This window comes from Vombatus ursinus, unplaced genomic scaffold (genome assembly GCF_900497805.2).
Source record: "Vombatus ursinus unplaced genomic scaffold, bare-nosed wombat genome assembly UNPS02008996.1, whole genome shotgun sequence".
NCBI lineage: Eukaryota > Metazoa > Chordata > Mammalia > Diprotodontia > Vombatidae > Vombatus > Vombatus ursinus.
The window spans coordinates 1686437-1706603 of record NW_020948774.1 but is presented as its reverse complement, the minus strand read 5'-3'; the positions used below and the strand labels follow the sequence as shown (position 1 = coordinate 1706603).

The following is a 20167-nucleotide window of genomic DNA, read 5'->3' as shown; positions in this document are numbered from 1 at the left end:
CTCGGTAGTCTTTCAGAGCTGTTTTCCTTTAAATTATTATGTTCATTGTGTAAATTGTTTTGGTTCTCACTTCCATCTGCATAATTCAAGTGTTATCAGGTATGACATTTCTTGTAATACAGTACTGTCTCCTTTCACTTAGACATAATTTGTATAGCCATTTACCATTATGTTTTTTTGCAGCTAACCAATTGACTTTAATAAGTCGACCCTAAGAAAAAATTGCCCTTGCCCCCATAAAATACCCATGCTCCTACTTTTGCCTGTTAAAGAATTTGCATTTCTTTGCTCACATCAGATCTAACAGATAGTTGTCTGGCTTTTACCTTCACTAAGCTTTGTATCTCCATGAAACTCTGGCCTACCTCTCTCAGCCAAATTACTGTAATTCAGTCAGGAAAGGCTGAGGACTGGCAGATAGATGCCTTAGATAGTGGGAAAGACATGGAAGGATGGAGGACTTGACATGTCTGTGTGGATGCCTGGGGAAGGAGAGAGGTGTTCAATACTTCCAACTATATTCCTCTTCAGAAAACGTCCTTCTAAATACTATCCTGTTTCTTCCTATGATAAGAATGGTATTTATTTTGCTTTGGCTGGAGGTAGTTTCCCTTTAAGGAGAAAAGGAGGTACCTAGGTGGTACAGTAATTAGAGTGCTGGGCCTGGTGTCAGGAGGAGAGTTCAAATCTGGACCCAGATACTCTGACCTGGTAAGTCATTTAACTTCTGTCTGTCTCTGTTTTCTCACCTGTAAAATGGAGATGATAATAGCTTCTACCTTCCAGGATTGTCATGAGGATCAAATGTAATAGTGTTTGTAAAGAACTTAGTACACAGTAGGTATTTAATAAATGTGTGTTCCCTTCCCCTTTCCTTCCTTGGAAGTGGTTGGTCTGGAGGACTACAGGTATAAAAAGCCAAGCCTATGGCATCTGCCCCAGAAAGGTTTAGTTGAATTCCCTATTGGGATTCACTTCTGACTGTTGCCATGTTGAATGCAAAAGTGGAGGAGAATTGAGCATATTTGCATTAGGAATTACATTCTTTTTTTAGTATAGTTTCATTGCATTTTATGGTCCACAAGTGCACTGTGCTAATAATAGTAATAGCTAGCATTATATGGCCCTGTACAAATACCTCATTTGATCCTCACTACAACCCTAAGAAGTATATTGTTATCCTCAATTTACAGCTATTAAGTGTATAAAGTGGGATTTTCCAGACTCCAGGTTCAGTACTTTAAACTGCCACCTAGCTGTTTCTAATCCCTCACCTGAATCATTGGACTAGCCCAAATTAGGCCTGGCCTAGACTATTTGGCATTTGTCAGCAGGTTTAGATTGAAATTCACGGCAAATGTAGGGGATGGACAGTGTGGGAAAAGGCACATTGGGTGACTGCAAGGCCAGGTATGGGTTGGGTACCCTATGGCTGCAGCTGTGTTAGGCATATTTGGGGAAGTAGGTGGCCTGACCCTGCAGGATTAGCCCAGTGGATGTTGGGACCTTGGTAGGGAGAATAAAAACAAAGGATCAGTATTCCCTGGCTTTTGCTAAGGGATGTAGAAAAGCTGGGTTACCAACATAAGGAAAATGAAAAACTCACTGCATGGTCATCAATTGAGATATGAAAGAAAACATTTTTAGTTTTTAAGGATCATGCCTTCAAGGAGGCAGTAGGGTGTGTGGTTAATGAATTTAGTAACTTCTGAGGTTAAAAAAGCCTAGGCTAATGAGGATGAAGACCAAGGACAGGTAAGAAGCATTGATGATGAGATTAAAACTATGAAGGAAGACAACAGAAGCCAAGACATCCTCTAATAAGAAAGCCTTACTACTAACTCCCAGGATGTCAATCTACTTCCTGTTCCAGAGAGTTGGTGGCCTTTAGCACCAAGAAAGTTGAAAGATTGTAAGAGAAATGGAAAAGAAATGATCAATTAGAAAAATGGTTAATGGATGTGTGATCTAACAACACTAACATGGAGATTCTTTCATCTTTGGCTTAGGGAGTTTACTGAGGATTTGTTAGTACTAAGTCAGCTAAATCAGAAGCCCCAAAGGAGGTTGTCCTTTGCCCCTTTTTTAGGTAGAAACAGGAATTAGTTAAAAATTAGAGCCCTCAAATTTTTTTTTTTTTTTTTTGGTGAGGCAATTGGGGTTAAGTGACTTGCCAAGGGTCACACAGCTAGTTAACTGTCAAATTACTACCAAGTCTGGTCTGAGACTGAATTTGAACTCAGGTCCTCCTGATTCCAGGGCCGGTGCTCTATCCACTGAGCCACCTAGCTGCCCCAGTCCCCAAAATTTTAAAAACAAATGTTAAAAACTTTTTACATCTAACTGGGGAAAAATAAAATACTAAATAAAAGCTAAAAAATATTACTAAAAAATAAACAAAAATTAAAAAGTATAGTCCTATATACTTGGACTCATAAACATGAATCCCCTCTGCAGCCAGTTCACCAAGGAGAACAGGAATGGGAAAGTCCAAAAATTGATAGCTGCTGCTTCAGCAGATGTTCATCTGAGTGGCAGGCTTTAGCTATGGGTATACCCTGCTCTTCTGCCACCCCTAGCAGTTATGTGGCAAACAGGGCTGTTTATAGAAATGGGCACTCTGGGGATAATGGAAGGAAGTACTGTACCCTCTTCTCAGGTGGAGGGTGAAAATATTCCCATAAAGAACTTTGGGGAGGCGGAGCCAAGATGATGGAGGGAAAGCAGTGATTTGCTGGAGCTCTCCCCCCAAACCCCTCCAAATACCTATAAAAAATGGCTCTAAACAAATTCTAAAGCAGCAGAACCCACAAAAAGACAGGGTAAAACAAATTTCCAGCCAAAGACAGCCTGGATGGTTGATCAGAAAGGTATATCGCATGGAGCTGGGAGAGGAGCACAGTGTGGCGTGGGTGCACAGGCCGCAGCGATCCTGGAGCAGGCCTCAGAGGGCTGAATCGCCGGCAGCTGTGGCGGTTTCCAGACTTCTCAACCCATGAACTCCAAAGACAACTTAGAAGGTCAGTCGGAAAAGTCTGTGACTCTGGTGAGAGGAGCTAGGTCTCAGCCGCCCCCGGGGGCCGTGGCTGTTGCCTGAGCTTTGGGCTAACAGACTGAGGGGGAATCAAGTGGCTGATCAGAGAGGGATTGCAGGGATCTCTTTGCCAATGCTGAGGCAGGAATCTCTTGCTTTACCAGTGCTTGGATCTGGGTCACAGTTCTGAGGGGCGGTCCTGGGGCAAGAAGGAGTGCTGGTGTGGTGGAGCTTGTTGTGGTGGTGGAGAGGAAACACCTCGCCCCTTATCATAGCACCTTCGAAGAACTGAAAATTTTCAGGTCCCTAGAAGTATCTCTGAAAATAGCTGTACAAACCCCCAAAGCTTGGGACAGTACATTCTTCATGTTGGAAGCAGACTTTTACCTTAACAAAGAGTTTAAAACTCAAGTAATTGGACAGGATCATGAGTAAGCAGCACAAAAAGAGTCAGACTATATTATCTTTGGTGACAAAGAAGATCAAAATATACAACCAGCAAAAGACAATGAAGCCAAAGCTTCTACATCCAAAGCCTTGAAGAAGAATATGAATCAGTCCCAGGCCTTGGAAGAGCTCAAAAGGGATTTTGAGAAGCAAGTAAGAGAAGTAGAGGAAAAACTGAGAGTTTTGCAAGAAAATCATGAAAAACAAGTCAACAGCTTACTAAAGGAGACCCAAAAAAAATACCGAAGAAAATAACACCTTAAAAAATAGCCTAACCCAAATGGCAAAAGAGGTCCAAAAAGCCAATGAGGAGAAGAATGCCCTAAAAAACGAAATTGGCCAAATGGAAAAGGAAGTCCAAAAGATTACTGAAGAAAATACTTCCTTAAAAATTAGAATACAGCAATTGGAAGCCAGTGACTTTATGAGAAATCAAGACACTGTAAAACAAATTCAAAAGAATGAAAAATTAGAAAACAATGTGAAATATCTCATTGGAAAAACAACTGACCTCGAAAATAGATCCAGGAGAGAGAATTTAAAAATTATTGGACTATCTGAAAGCCATGATCAAAAAAAAAGCCTAGACATTATCTTTCAAGAAATTATCCAGGAAAACTGCTCTGATATTTTAGAACCAGAGGGCAAAATAGAAATTGAAAGAATCCACCAATCTCCTCCTGAAAGAGATCCCCAAAGGAAAAGTCCTAGGAATATTGTAGCCAAATTCCAGAGTTCCCAGGTCAAGAAGAAAATATTACAAGCAGCCAGAAAAAAACAATTCAAGTATTGTGGAAACACAATCAGGATAACAAAAGATTTAGCTGCTTCTACATTAAGGGACTGCAGGGCATGGAATATAATATTCTGGAGGGCAAAGGAGATAGGATTACAACCAAGAATCACATACCCAGCAAAATTGAGTATAATCCTTCAGGGGAAAAAATGGTATTTCAGTGAAATAGAGGACTTTCAAGCATTCTTGATGATAAGACCAGAGCTGAATAGAAAATTTGACTTTCCAATATAAGACTCAAGTGGAACATGAAGAGGTAAACAGGAAAGAGAAAATCATAAGAGACTTATTACAGCTGAACTGTTTACATTCCTGCATGGAAAGATGATATTTGTAACTCATGAGACCTTTGTCAGTACGGAGGGGAAAAAACTATATGTACATATATATAGATATAGATAGAGAGCACAGGGTGAGTTGAAGATGAAGGGGTCATATCTAGAGAATAAAATTAAAGGGTGAGAAAGGATTATCCTAGGAGAAGGAGAAAGGAAGAGGTAAAACAGGGTAAATTATCTCATGAAAAAAAAAAAACAGAAGAAAAGGCTTTTACACTGGAGGGGAAATGGGGGAAGGTGAGAGGGAATGAGTGAATCTTATTCTCATAGAATTTGACTTAAGGAGGGAATAACATACACACTCAATTGGGTATGGAAATCTGTCTTACCCTACAGGAAAATTGGGGGGGGAAGAGGACAAGAGACTAGGGGGATAATAGAGAGGAGGGCAGATTGGGAAAGGGTGTAATCAGGAGCAAGTACTTCTGAGGAGGGTCAGAGTCAAAAGAAAGAATAGAATAAATGGGGGGGTAGGACAGGATTAAGGGAAATAGAGTTAGTTTTTCACAGCATGTCTACTATGGAAGTGTTTTGCATAACTGCACATATGTAACCTATATTTAGTTGCTTGCCTTATCAGTGAGGGTGGCTGGGGAGGGAGGAAGGGAGAAAATCTGGAACCCAAAGTTTTAAAAACACATGTTTAAAAAAAAGTTTTCACATGCAACTGGGAAATAAGAAATACAGGAAATGGGATACAGAAATCCATCCTGCCCTACAGGAAAATTGAAGGGGAGGGGGATAAGAGAAAGGGGAGGAGAGATAGAAGCAAAGGCAGACTAGGAGAAGGGGTATTAAGAATGCATGCCATCTTGGGGTGGGGGAGGGGCAAGATGGGGTGAAAATTTGGAACTCAAAATCCTGTCGAAGTAAATGTTGAAAACAAAAAAATAAATAAAAATTACCATAATAATAAAAAAAAACTTTGGATGTGGTCCTTGAAATGAAGTTTACATGATAATTTCTTTAGTCTATAGGGATGTTAGTAAAATTTTATCAAGACATCTAGGATCATGACAGAGGGATCCATCTGTCCCATTCAAATGTGCAAAATCTGAAACCCTCAGCCCACTTGTTCAAAGCCATCTAAGATTTTGTACTAAGGACTGTTGGGATAAAATTTAAATCCTTTTTTCAGGTTCTTAAATTGCGATCCATGAACTTAATTTTTTTTATAACTATTTCATTATGATTGGTTTCCTTCATAATCTCACGTAATTTACACATTTGAAAATATTCAGGTTTCACCTGATTACCAAGGAGTCCATGACACAAAAAATGGTTAAGAACCCCTTATCAGGCTATTTTCCTTAAAGCTGTGCTGTTGTAATTGTAGACTGATGAAGGGCCTAAAGGTCCTACCATAGCCATCTGGAGAGGCAGAGGGAGGAAGGGAGTGCTGCCAGATCTATAAAGGGCTGCTAGATACTGGCAGTCAGGCTACTGTTACACCAAGGGACCCTCAATGGGTCCATAGGGATACCCTAGTTACCACTGGAGGGGGATTGAGAGGAAGACCAAAAGAAAGGGCATCTTTATTCAAGGAGAGATGAGTGAGAAAAAAAGTCTAGTTTTGGGGTGGCAAATCAGAGGAAGTATGTGTCATGAATATGGATAGTATGTATCCTCAGGAGGCAGTACCTGTACAGTGTTTATGGTACTTTCTGGGCCTATTATTGTGAATAGTTGATGGTTATCAACATTTTAATAGTCTAAGCAAAACAAAGTAATGGAATCAAAATGGAAGCCCTTGGAGTTGCCCGAACCATCCTATTGTTAAAAATGTGGGGGGGGGGGAGGGGGGATGAAAGATATTTCCTTCCTTATAATGAAAATGAAGGAGGCTAAAGTTATTCCAACTCTCCTTATAATAAGCCTATGTGGCTGCTAAAGAAGTTGGATGTTACCTGGGGGTTACAGTAGATTATTGGAAATTGGGTAACATTGCTGATTGCTGTGGCTATTCCTGACCTTGCCAATATGGTGGTCCAGGTAGCTTAGGCTCCCGGTGAGTGATATGGGTTTACTGAGTTTACCAATACCTTAAAAAAAAAAAAAAAAAAAACCATGGCTGAGACTAATCAAGAGCAGTTTGCTTTTAAGTGGGAATGACCCCAGTATACCTTCCTGGTCCTTCCTCATGGTTATTTGACCTAAAAGATGGGCAACTAGGTGATGCAGTAGATAGAGTGCCATACCTAGAGTCAGAAAGACCCAAATTCAAATCTGGCCTCAGATACTTACTACCTGTGTGACCCTGGGCAAGTCACTTAGCCCTGTTTGCCTCAGTTTCCTCATCTGTAAAATGAGTCGGAGAAGGAAATGGCAAACCACACTACTATCTTTGCCCAGAAAACCCCAAATGGTGTCATGAAGTGGGACACGACTGAAACAATTGAACAGACCTAAAAGAAGCCCCATTTCTTGAAGGCATTAAGTCCACCAGGCAATGCTACATCCGTGATTCATTCACATAAAAAACAAGGAATGGGAAATTAACCCTAAGAAAATTCAGTCATTAAATCTGGGGGAATTCGTAACAGTGGTGGAGGTATCATCATCAATGTTGTGGCCTTGATGTTCCTGGCTTCACATTTACTGTTGCTGCTTAACATTGGAAGTCAACCATCTGTGAACTGCCTGTTACTACCCCCACTGCATGGATTCTGCTTTTTAAAGGACATTTTGTATGTTTTGTATTTTTATTACCTGTACTTGTAATGCTTGTCTAGTAGTGCTTATGCTAGGCTTCTCTCAAGGTCAGTTACTTTAAGGCCTTTTTAGCAGTGCAAGATTCCCTGGTACAGGGATCTGTACCATTTCTGTATGGCCAGCAAGATGAGAATGGTCTTTATACTTTAAAATAAGGTTTTATTGTATGACTGAGTTTGCCAACCCCTGCACTGGAGGATTGAGAAGACCTTGTCACCAGGGGAATGGGTGTGGTAGGAAGTCTTTATTTTAGCTTCCTCTTAGAGGCTGCTCTTGGGACTCAGTTGGTATGGAGTACCTGGAGCATGTCTAGCCTTGAGAAATTTATCAGAATCCCCATTTCTCTGTGGGGATACTTTTTTGACCCAGTGTTGCTATTTCTGTGATTGAATGCAGAAGCTGAGAGGAATAGAATTTTACTTGAATTAGCTGTAAGGCACTGTATCCTTTTAGTCTTACCATAAAGTTTTGATTGCATATTGTGGTCCAAGAGTATTTCATTGCATTGCATAGAGTATAAGCTACTTATTTGCCAAATAAAAGAATGAAAGAATGGTACGGTGGAAAAAGTACTCCTGCGTTCCAATTCCAACTTGGACATTATTTGTGTCACCTTGTGCAAGTCACTCACCGACTGTGGGCTTCACGTGCCTCATCTCTAAAATGAAAGGCTAGGACAAATGGCCTCTGCGGTCTCTTCTCATTCTAGATCTATCAATTGAATTGAACCCTGTAAAATAGTCTCAAAAAATCTAACTGATGAACATAAAGCCATAATACCAGGTTAAGCAAAGGAAAGTTCAATTACTTACCTAGTGAATCTAAGAAATTTTCATTGAAGCTGGGTACCTCTGTTTTAAGACAAAAGTGGGGTCAATGGCCTTTGATCTGAAGTGTTACTAGAATCCCAGTGTTCATATTGAAAGTGAGCTTATAATCCCGGAGTTTTGCCTCCCTTGCCCACTGTCCTATTTTGACTTAGGAATCTTACTTCAAAACTACTCTAGGAACAAAAGAAGTGCTTAAATACCCAAATTTGTGATCCTGGCGATGGGAAGCAGCTAAAAGGGCCATACAGCTCCAGGATGTTTCTGAGCCTATCACTTTTCAAAGGCTACTGTAACAGATTTCTATCATGTTACTTAGTGTACCCATTTCACAGTAACCACAGAAATTCAGAGCTAAAAGATCCCCAAATGCATTTCTGGGATTGGGTACTTGGCAGCAGCCCTTCCTGCTTACTACTGATGAGGGAGTGATGTTACAGCAGTTTCTATGTACTACACAATGACCATAAATACTGATTTTGGCTTGGGAAGGGAAAGGTACAGGCACAGTGAAGCTACTAAGTTTAGCATCTTCCAATTCTGGTAATAGGCACTTTCTCTTCCACAAGCACTGTGATGTTGGCAATCCCCATATAGTTTTCCTGTTTTAGCTTTGGATTTTAACGTGCCTAAACTGTAATTTTATAAAACGTCTTCTTTTTCCTGCCCTCTTAACTGGATCTCAACCACCCCTTGGTAGACCTGAAGCCAGGAAGAACTGAGTTTCCTTATCTGTAAAACCAGGATAATAACATCTACTTTCCAGGTTATGAGGAAAAGATAAGATTATTTATAAAGCATTTTATAAACCTTAAAGCACTACATAAATTCTGGCCATTATTTCTCTACACTCATTGCCTGATAAATTAACCTACAAGATACAACTATCACCCCAATATCTCCCAACTCCCCAAATCAATCATCTTAGCATTAAAATTCTAATTGTCTGGATTTTAATTCCAAAACTGAGTTTCTCTCCTTCTTCCCCAATGCTCCCAAACTGATCCTCCTTACTAACCTGTATTTCCACCATTCTCATTCTTCCTGGTCAATGAGGTTCAATATTTTGGAGCCAACTGAGTTCTCAGACTCCTTCATCACCACTATCCACTGGGTTATCATGCCTTATTATGCCTTTGAAATCTCACATCTGTTCTCTTCCCTCCATCAATCAAGTACTTAAGAAGTCCCGAGTATGTATTCAGGACTGCTCCAAGCACTGGGAATACATTAGTCTTGTCCAAGGAGCAATCTAGTCAGGGAGATAAAAACCAGAAGAGAAAATAACAATACATAATCAAGTGCTAAAGTCTATGGTACAGGAAGTCAGAAATGAAAGGGATCAGTTATGGCTAACAAGAAAAGGGAGGGCATTCTAGGTAGGGGCAAGAGCCTAAATGCACACAGACAGGTGAGAATCACCATGGTATGTTAATGGTCCGTGAGTTTGGCTTCAGTGAAGGGTGTGTGTTTGGAAATAGTAGGATCATGGGATTTAGAGGGAATGGGAAGGGAATTTATAAGCTAGCCCAGCACCTGCATTTTACAGATGATGAAAATGAAGTCCAGGGAGATGAAGCTTGCTCTTCTGCTCTAGCTCTCTCTTCTCACACACACACACACACACACAGATATATATAAATGCATATACAGAATAAAACATTTACATAGCACTTACTCTGTACCAGGCACTGTGCTAAATGCTTTACAATTACCTCATCTGATCCTCACAACAACCCAGGGGGGGAAGTGCTATTATTATCCCCTTTTTACAGATGAGGAAATCGAGGCAAACAGGTTGAGTGACTTGCCCAGGGTCACACAGCTAACACATGTCTGAGGTTGGATTTGAACTCAGGTCTTCCTAACTTCAGGCCTGGTGCTCTATTTAAAGGCATCTCTCAAGAGGTCCAAAATGGCACTCATATTTCCTTCTCCCTCAATCCTTCCCCCTTCATTTCTGTTGAGAGGACCACAATCCTTCCAGTCACCTAGGCTCACAACTTTGGAGCCACCTTTTACTTTTTTTCCCTCTTCTTCACTAATTAATTGCCAAGTATTTGTAAGTTCTACCTTCACAACATATCTTGCATCTGCCCCTTACTTTCTTCTCACAGCCACTACCTTAGTTTCAGGCCTTCATCATCTGTCATCTGGATGATGGAAATAGCCTAGTTAGTTCTCTTACCTTCAGTCCCTTCCTTTCCAATCCATCCCCCAACAACTGTCAAAGTGATAATCCAGCACACATCTGACCATGTCACTACTTCTCCTTATGGTGCTGCCTACATGAGGCTTTTCCTGATCACCCCACTGCCTAATGCCTCCTTGTCTTTACCTTGGTTTGCTTTTGTATATGTTTATATATGCATATGTTGTCTTCTCCCACAGACTGTAAGCTCCTCAGAGGCAGGGACAATTTGATCTTAATTGTATTCAGTGCCTTCCACGCTCAATAAATTCTAACTGAATTGATAGTTGATTTCTAGTCACCAATTTCTCCATGAGTAAAAATGCCCTGGGACAGGGTGGCCATTGCCCAACTGGTTGGGATTCCTGTTCTACTCCACTGAGTTAACCTGGGAAAAAAGTGAGACCCATCAGGGTGCCTAATCCTGGGAATTGAAGAAAAGGGTTAAATTATTCAAGAAAGTATCAATGAAAAATCTCTTTGTAAATAATGCAATGATCAAAGTCACAATTTTAAAAGAACACATCAATGGAATTGTGTGTCAACATATGACTGCTTTGGTGTGTTTATTAAAACACATATACACATACAACCAAAAACTCTGTGGGAAATTGTGTATGAAAACTGTAGTTCAACAACCATAGCTCAGTTCAAAATACTTTCACTTCAAAAAAAATTCATTTCCTAATCTTCAGTTCTTTTTGGAGATCTGGCTTTTTTCCTTAAGCCTTTGAGTTCAAGTAGTTATAATAAAAGTGAAAACTATTAAGGTGGGGAATGATGGGTGCAAAACCCTACATATATCAAGCTTGATTGATGTGCTTAGTCTTGCTGAACTGTTTGCTGTTTTTTTATTCTTGGTTTAAAAGGGGAGGGATGGGGATACACTGGAAAATTAAAGTGGTGTAAAAACAAAATATCAATAAAAAGTTAAATTTTAAATAAAAAAAATTTTTTAAAAAACTGCTGCAAAAACTGTGGGGGGAGGTAGAGTTGGGGATGAAAGGGGCTCCCTGCTCTTGTCTCCCCTTCGTAAGGCCAAGGCTATATTTTCTAAGCACCCTTGGCTACATTAAGTTTTCTGAGAAATGTTTTAAGTGTCTTTGGTCCTTTTATCATAAACATCACATCAACCAAAATGCACAAAACAGAACAGACTTTTATCACATGGTTTTTCAATGTTTCCCATAATAAATGTGAACATATGCCGACGTGCCCCAAAAAGCTTCAAGAGATTCTTACCTAATTAACACTAGAGAACCATAAAAGGTAGTGGCAGTATGAAACAATGCCCCTCCTCACACTGCTTTTAGAGCTGAGAGCAAAACGTCCTGTTTTGTGTGTCATATCCCAATAGACACTCAGGTAAATCAAATGACTAAATTGCATTGTTCATGAGACACAAAGAACAGGAGGCTTTCTCAAATATCACAAGCTTTTCTGCCCCTACAGAAAAAGATGAAAAAAATTTTTAAACTAACTCCAAGATTAGCTGTGCTTCTTTGATAACAAAACTCACATCCAGAATCTCCTTGATTAACTTCATATGATCAAGGCCAAGATGGCTATAATGATATAAAAAAGAAAAAGGATGATTGATGATTATAGTTTGGGATGGAAATATACATTAGAGCAAGCAAGTGTTGAAGACAGTTATTGGTGGTTTTTCTACAGTTCCTCTTTTCCAGATGGATTAAGTACCAGCAACATCCAAAAAAAAAAAATCTTCATTCTCTCCTGAAGCAAAGAAGTTGTCTGAGGCCATTCCTGTTTATAAAGTCCTAGCATTAATAGGGAGAGTGACTTTGGATCACAGTACTAGATTTGCTAGAGTTTAATTGTGTCCTTTTGGATTTAGATTATGTATACTATGCATTTCAACTTAAAAAGTCTCAGTATACCATCATCTCTGTTCTTAACCCACTTGGAACTGTGGAACTTTTTTTCTTTTTAAAAAAAAGTGCTTCACCTCAATACTAAACTGACTTATCTAAGTAGACACGAAAGGTACTTTATATTTTAAAAACTAAGCTCAGACTGATTTTGAAAAAAAACATACAATACTGGACAAGGGGCAAGAAAGGAATTCAGATATCTGATTCCATTAGTATGTGTAATTCCTAGTGGGGAAATATGATCAATAGATGTAGATTGGCAATTTTTCTGCAACTTATGGTCTTACAGAGTTGTTGAGGGTCACTGAATGTTTAAGTGACTTGTCTAGAGTCACAAAGCCAGTATGTGTCAGAGGTAACACTTGAAACCCAGATCTTCCTGACTCAGGCTGGCCTTCTTTCCACTATGCCATGTTATCTTTCTTATAGATATTTGCCTTTATTCATTAATTCAGATACAAACTTATTAAAGTCTCAACTATCAAGTGGTTTTCACAAGGCCATAGTGCTAGCCTCAAGTCAGGAAGACCTGAGTTCATGTTCCACTTCTGGCATATACTACTTGTGTGACCCTGGTCAAGTCACTTAATCTCTAGGTGTACCAAGCAATTGGGACCACAAATTGTGAAAAGTATACAGATCTCTTGGTAGAGAAAATTCTCACTGGGAGCTCCCTACAGCAATGAAATCAAGGTCTGGTTAAAAAAAAATTCTTAAGTGCAGAACTTAAGTGTTTTTAGTCACAATGTTCACAATATGAACTCAAGAGGAAGAAAAAACTATGTGAAATGAAGAAATCTTATAACTACAAATTTGGTCAATCTCAGTATATCAAATGCTATGGGGCTAATCTCAACATATAACTAGATTAAGCAATTAATAATAACATGAGTAGACATTTATACAGTGCTTTAAGTTCTATAAAGCACTTTACATGCATTATGTTCGGGGCTTCCTTTCTCATATATGTAGGAATTGGTCTGTTAGAGAAACAAGCAAAGGAAAAAAAAATCAGCAGAAACTGGGATGGTTAGTTATTAATTTAACTTAAAAGCTTTAATAGGGTAAGGGCCTCCTCAGAAATCTAAAGACTGTATAAGATCTCAAGTGGCTAATGTACAGAGCAATTTTCCCTCATGAGTTATCGAATTCAATAAAGTGCTGCAGATTTGCAAACAAAATTTAGAGAACATTTTTTTTTCCACTTGCCACAAGGCAGGTAGAGTAAGGAAAAGTTTAAGAAGAAATAATTCTCTGTGATACAATGCCATGAGATCCTTAAGAAATGGCAGCTTAAGGTTTGGACAGCATAGCAATCTTTGGGGTCAAAGGACAAGTGAATTTTTCTCTGAAAGCACTGAGCAAAGATTGGAGTATGTAAAAAAAAAAAATCAACAGAAGAAATAATCCCAATTATGGTACCCAGAATTCACAAATATTCTCCCCAAATGCTCCACCCATCAAGCATAGCATAGCTAGTATAAAAGGTAGGGCAGGCACAGCAGCTTGTTTCCTGAATGTTAAAATGCCCATGGCCTCTCAGCTCAGCCACGGTAAACAAGTTTTCATCATTAGCATGGACAGATCACACTTCCTTCTGAGACACTGGCAACTGTTTAATCTGTCTGCTCTGAACAACCTGCAAAGCTTGGTGAAGTTGAGTCTCCAATGCACTTCTCAGATTGTCCATATTCACAGCTGGCAAGGAGTTGAAGCTGATGAGAACACCATCCTTCTCAGCTGTCTCCTCCAGAGGAGGAGACGACAAATCTCGCCGTCTCCTCCGAAGGTCAGAACCAACTTGAGATTTTAGGTCTCGGTTGAGTTTTCCATTATCAGACTTTTGATTGGGCAATTTTAGTCCATGCTCAGGTTCTGGCTGCTCAGGATCCTGACCGTTCTCCTCCCTTGGTCTCTGCTGGTCCCCCACAACGGGACTGCCATTAGCAGCAAGGGCATCCTTTCTTCCCTCCACATGACTCTCGTGATGTAACTGGTGGTCTTGGTGAGTCCCTTTAAGGCCATCATTCCTGTCGATATCTGAAGTGCTCTGGCGTTTCTGCTGATGGAGCGATTCTTGGGGCTGAGGGATGGTCACTTTTAATTTGTTTGGAGAACCAGCTAGAAACCCTCCATCTTGGCTCTCTTTGTGGGTCTTCACTTCAGAGTCTTCAATCTCAGCTCCCTCCTCTTTGGGGATGACTGCCGTAGGAAGTACTACTCCCCCTTTCACAGCTTTCCTTCTTTCTTGGGAGCCTCTAGCTTGTTCTTGACTTATTCTAGGCAATTCCTGAACTCCAAGTTTCTTCTCTTTTGGGTTTCCTACAGGCCCAACAAGATGCTTCATACCAGCTTGTCCCAAATTCTTCTGAAGGGCGTTTTCTAGGTGCTCGTCAGTGTTCCCCGCTTTGGCTAAGTCATGCTGAACATCATCCTTCCTGCTGTCTTGGGGCCTGGCCTTGGGCTCTATGCCAGTGATGACACTGGAAGAAGGAGCTCTATTCCTCACAACAGCCCCATCAGGCTCCTCACCAGGATGGTGCTGCTGCTCTCTGAGATGGGCTGGAGCTTCCAAACCCTGTCTAAGAATGTTCTTGACTGATTCCCCAACTTTTGAGTCTTGATCTTGCTTCTCTATATTCAGAGGAATGCCAGCACCTGCTTCAGGCTGCATTTCTAATGGCAGAAAAACAAAACAAGTTAATACAGTGGGTGCAAATAAACACAGATCTAAGGACAGAGGGGAAAATAATCCAACAGCAGGTAAATAAAAATATTCAATAGAAAATAAAAGATGCCCCACAGCACTTCAGATAACTGAAATCTGTCATCAAACTGTGACACTAATAAAATTAAGGTACAGAAAATATGGACTAAAAGACAATGGGTAGTGAGGGAAAATCAGTCTATAAAGCCAAGTTCACATGCTAAACACCAAAATTGGTTTTGGGTGCTTCTTTCAGCAGGAACTAGACGATCCTGATCATGTATTCTGATCAACAGTGCACCAAAATCTGTGCCCACAGCCTTACCTTGCCTTGACTTATCATCTTCTTCTTCCTGCCTCTGCTGGTGTATTTCCTTGTGTTGCTCTTCAATCACAGCAAGCAGCTTCTCCTGCTGGTCCAGCAGTCGCTTTTGCTGCACCTGCTGTTCTTTAATTACTTGCAACAGGACCGCATGATCAAGCATTTCTGCCTTGCCAGCTTCTGACGTTCAGACAAAAACAAAAACAGACTGCTAGAGACATGAGGACCATTTGTAGAAAGGTTATTTGTAGAACTTCGCTTTCTTTGAGTGGTATCCCACAGGTAACAATTTTCTTATATGCCTCAGTTTTGCAAATAGTTATAAACCCATTCACTCAAAGTTAATAACTTATGCCAGGTGAGACCAAAAGAAGCTGCTTTTCATTTACTTGACATACCGTATGGAGGTACTCTGGGACTGGCAAGCTGATCGTCAGATTAATTTACACTTCCTATAGGCCAGGGCAAAAGCCCAACTCTTAGTAGTGACCAAACTGTTGTTTTTGTCTCTTACTTGCACACCAATTTGTAGTTTAGAGAAACAACAAAATTAAACTCAATCAAAATGAATACTAAGAATGAAGAATTCTAATAAACTCAGAATGTTTTAATGACTTAATAACATGGGACAATCCTTTTGCTTCACCTTCAGAAAAAAAAAGAATAAGATAAAACTTTTTTTTAAATCTAATTTTTTTTCTTTGACCCACTGGAGAAAGAGGAATAAATTTTGAGAAAACCAGGGTCCTCTTCTCCAGAGACTCTGGGCAATCTTTAAGACTAAAGAAAATACTGCTATCTTTTTCCAAGAGCTCTTTAAGAACTGAACAGCATTAGCCTTTACCTATGTTAGGTTAATTACACTACTGCCTTTAAGGCACAGGGATGTATATTATTTGTACTTTTGGCATATGGGCCCTATAAATATTAGTGAAGACTGGCTTCTCAGGAATAGGCTCATTTTAGTCCCCGATGCTCCTAAAATGTAGCTGCTTAAGTCAAGAGGCTTTAAATAAGGACTAGCTGGAATATGCATTATCTGGGAACTCTGAAGCCTAGAGATGAAAGAAATGTGAACTCCAAAATTCAGAAGGTAAAATAATGAGTGAGGGCAAGAGATCCGTCCTACACAAAACCACACTGCTACAATGGTAATAAAACACCTTTGAGTTTTGTTTTGTTTTGTCTCTAACAGTGAGTATGGGTTTGCACTAATGCATACACAGTTTCTCACACAGTTCCCATTCTACTAATGGCATAAATTTCCAAGAAAACTGATCAGGGTTACAAATACAATCTGTGCCTGGGTAACAGAATAAAGTTAACTAGTATGTACAAGCTCAAACCTACAACTTTGGTCTCATTAGTAATATCCTCTGACCAAATATACTTCTTTCATTTAAATAAAATCCACCTTACATGAAAGATTACAGGGAATACAAAATTCTGATGGCTGGGGGCTCTAGCGTAGAACAAAACCCTTTTCAAAGAATGCCCAAGTAGCTACAACTCTTTCTTTGTATATTTTAAAACAAATGTTTAATTAACATTTTCTTAGTTCTTAAGTAGCTGTCAACTGTTATCGCAGTCAACTATTATAACAGAAAAGCCTCCTGTAAGGGAGTATATACATAATTGTATACATTTCCCTTTACTTTATAAAGGCCAATATTCTAGGGTCCACAACCTAGACTCATCTCAGAAACCTCACAAAGAGTCAAAGGTAGACTAAGAAGCTAAAAGACAAAGGGCTACAAGTCTGGTAGCAAACAATGTATTCCATGGCTTGACTGGATTTCATACAAGGCAGAGATGACAAGCTTTCTCTAAAAACCAGGACTCTGAAGCAAGCAGCTCAAGATTCCTACCCAGGAGGACCACAGAGCAAAGCTTTACTGATGGAATGAAAGCCATTCCTGCATATTAACATGTAAGCAGAATATATTAATACAACTCCAGGGACATAGTAGAATTTGCAGTTAGGGATCCCTGTCTACCTCCTCCAACTTTAATCTCTCTGAAACATGTCTTAAGCAACGTCACTTGTACAATGTGGTCTGTTTCTAACAGGTTCGTTTACAAGCTTGTAACAGTTCTGACTATGCAAAGTGGTGGCAAGAGTACATTCACCCATTAAGAAATGGTGAGCTTATCTACATATATACAAATGCCTGTTAAGGGTAAGGGCATGTAGGGTGTTGGGGAGAAGGACTGTGGTTGTGATATTCAAGATGACTAACTTAATGTTTATTACTCTTTATGAGGTTCTGACATACATGCTCATGCAGAATACTTACAAAATCGTGCACATTATCATCTTTGTAATTTAAGATGTTGTTCTTTGATTTTAAAATCCTGAGTAAATATGCTTTTTATTTTAACACAGTCCTTTTGATTCATACCTGCTACTAGCTTTTTAATCTCAGCTGTTTCAGTTCCATTGAAAGGCATAAGGAAGAGAAACAGATTAGGAAACCATGAAATGTCTCTCCCTCTTTCACAGAGTAAAAATAAAAGCATCACACAGGCTTAAGAGGTTAGTTACAGGAACTGGAACCAATCTATATAACCAGATACCAGATTGAAAACAAATGTATATATGAATGTACATAAATACAATGCTTATATATGTATATTTTTAAAAGCTACTGTTCAATTCCAGAAACATCCACACAATTTCTACACCTCTGAAACATGTAATCATTTAAAAAGGTCAGTAGGATGCAGTTTTTCTGAAGAGCTTGCATTTGTTTCTGTATTGTTGACAAAATACCTAAATGGACCAGACTTAACTCATTAAATCTTTTACTGAACTCTATGGGGATCTGAAAGTACTGGAACTATGTTAGGGAGCACATTCCAGAGGAAATAAAGGTATATGTGAATGGTACAATGCCCAGGGGAGGGGTATGGGCTATTTATTATTCCCTAGGTGTTATACCACTGAACACTTCTGGAATTATGGTTGCAACTGCTGCAAATGGCCAATGAAGAGTGGTTCTGGGAAGACTCTACAAGAAGAGCCAGAGAACTCTGCAGCTGTTCACCAGTCATACAGCCTGACCAGAACAAGGCAGACAGGCCAAGTGATAGAGGAGAGGCATAAAATACTGCACAGGACAAATGAATCCAGATATTATTCCCAGTTAATAGAATGCAGAAACCAAATTACTTTGAGAAAGAGGATGTCTTTATGACTATTGTCACAGGAAAAAAAAAAGAAAGAAAGAAAAAGAAAAAGAAACCAATGTACCACCAAAAAAACTCCTGATACTCTACTGATGTATTTAGTTACTTACTCTCCAGGTGGTATAAGGAAGAGTCCCACAGGGGTATATTTTTCAGTGCTGGAACCAGTTCACCTGCAATTCTTTCCCCAATAAAAGTTTGTTTAAAGAGTTTTGTCTAGTCTGACAATGAAGAAGTGGGAAAGAAAGGAATCAAAGAGCCAAAAGAACAGCTGTTACTCTTAGTTTAGGTGAAAATTAGATCCTATTTTGAGGGATTCCAAGAATTAATGCTGGAAAATTGTCTCAAATTACACAAAGTAGATTCAAACAAAAGTTGCTCACTTGAAGGAAAAGGTAATAGCAGCATCCTACACTTGAATTTAGGGTCAAGTTGCTGCTCCTTCACCTGAAGTGAGCGCAAATCTCTCAGGAAGTTGGATGTTGAAGATGTCAGAAAGAGTCAAATGCTAGAAGTATGCTCAGAGAATCAAGCAACTGATTAAAAGGAAAAAAAAGAAAGCTTCACAAGTTGGGTCACCTGGAGTTATCTTCCCTAAAATAAGTCTCCTGCATCTGGATGCATTAATTCTTCCACACCTGGTTTGCTTTAAATATCAGGAGTGTGAGGAATATTAGCATATTTGATTTAAGATAAAACAAAAATGGTAATTAAAAGCCATGTGACAGTGACAGTTTTTTTTCTTACAAAAATCTTCTTAGGAAGGTGTTGGAGGAAAAAAACTGTCAATGGGAACAGGGCAAGGAGAACTATTAGCATGTTTCCTCAACTGAAAAGACAGATATTGGTAAGTTGTTCCTCTTTGACTGTAAAACAGATATATACTTATATCAGTGGCTTACCAGGGAGCCCAAAGTCCTAATATCAAAAATGTTTAAAATAAATTTTTTAGAAATAACCTTATGTAAAAGTATTCCAAATCACTAATGACAATAGAAATGGAAATTAAAACAACTTCAAAGTTCCACTTCACATACAGCAAATTGTCAAGAATGACAAAAGAGGAAAATGGCAGTTGATGAAGGGGTAGTAGGAGGATAGGCACACCAATTCACTGTTGGGAGAGCTGTGAACTGGTCCATTCCCAAAAGCTATATGAAACTATACCAGAAAAGTCCCTAAGCTACGCAGACTCTTTGACTCAGAAATATCACTACTAAGAATATACCCCCAAAGATGTAAAACACAGGGAAAAGATACATATGCACAAAAATATTCATAGAGGCACTTTTTGTTGTAATGAATAAGAGGAAACAAAGTAGGTGCCTACCAATTAGGGAACAGATGAACAAACTGTGGTATATAAGTGAAAGTGGAGCAGTAGTTACAGTCAGAAAGACCTGAACTCAAAATCTAAATTCAAATCTGGCTTGTGTGACTAACAAATTACTTAACCTCTGTTTGCCTCAGTTTCCTCATCTGCATAAAAAGCATAATAATAGCACCTACCTTCCCAGATTGTTGTGAGGATCAATTGAAATAACTGTAAAAGCACAGTGACTGGCACAAAGTAAGAACTATACAAATGTTAGCTATTATTATTATTATTATTGCACTGTAAGAAATTGTAAGAAAACAATAAAAATCATAGGTTCAAGGAAACCAGGGAAGAATTTTATGAACTGATGCAGTGATGAGTACAAATTATA

General features: G+C 39.3%; 1 protein-coding gene across 2 annotated transcripts in view; it reads right to left on the bottom strand.

The window, feature by feature from the left end:
* Positions 1 to 10884: 10884 nt before the first annotated feature.
* SLC38A10 (solute carrier family 38 member 10) overlaps positions 10885 to 20167 on the bottom strand; it is a 71633-nt gene continuing 62350 nt past the window's right edge. For both annotated transcript variants that reach the window (XM_027850064.1, XM_027850065.1), the window contains 2 exons: positions 15273 to 15449; positions 10885 to 14916 (listed from right to left, as the gene is read on the bottom strand). In XM_027850064.1, the coding sequence (XP_027705865.1) occupies positions 13826 to 14916; positions 15273 to 15449 (1268 nt within the window). In that variant the 3' untranslated portion in view covers positions 10885 to 13825. The remainder of the gene's footprint in view (positions 14917 to 15272; positions 15450 to 20167) is intronic.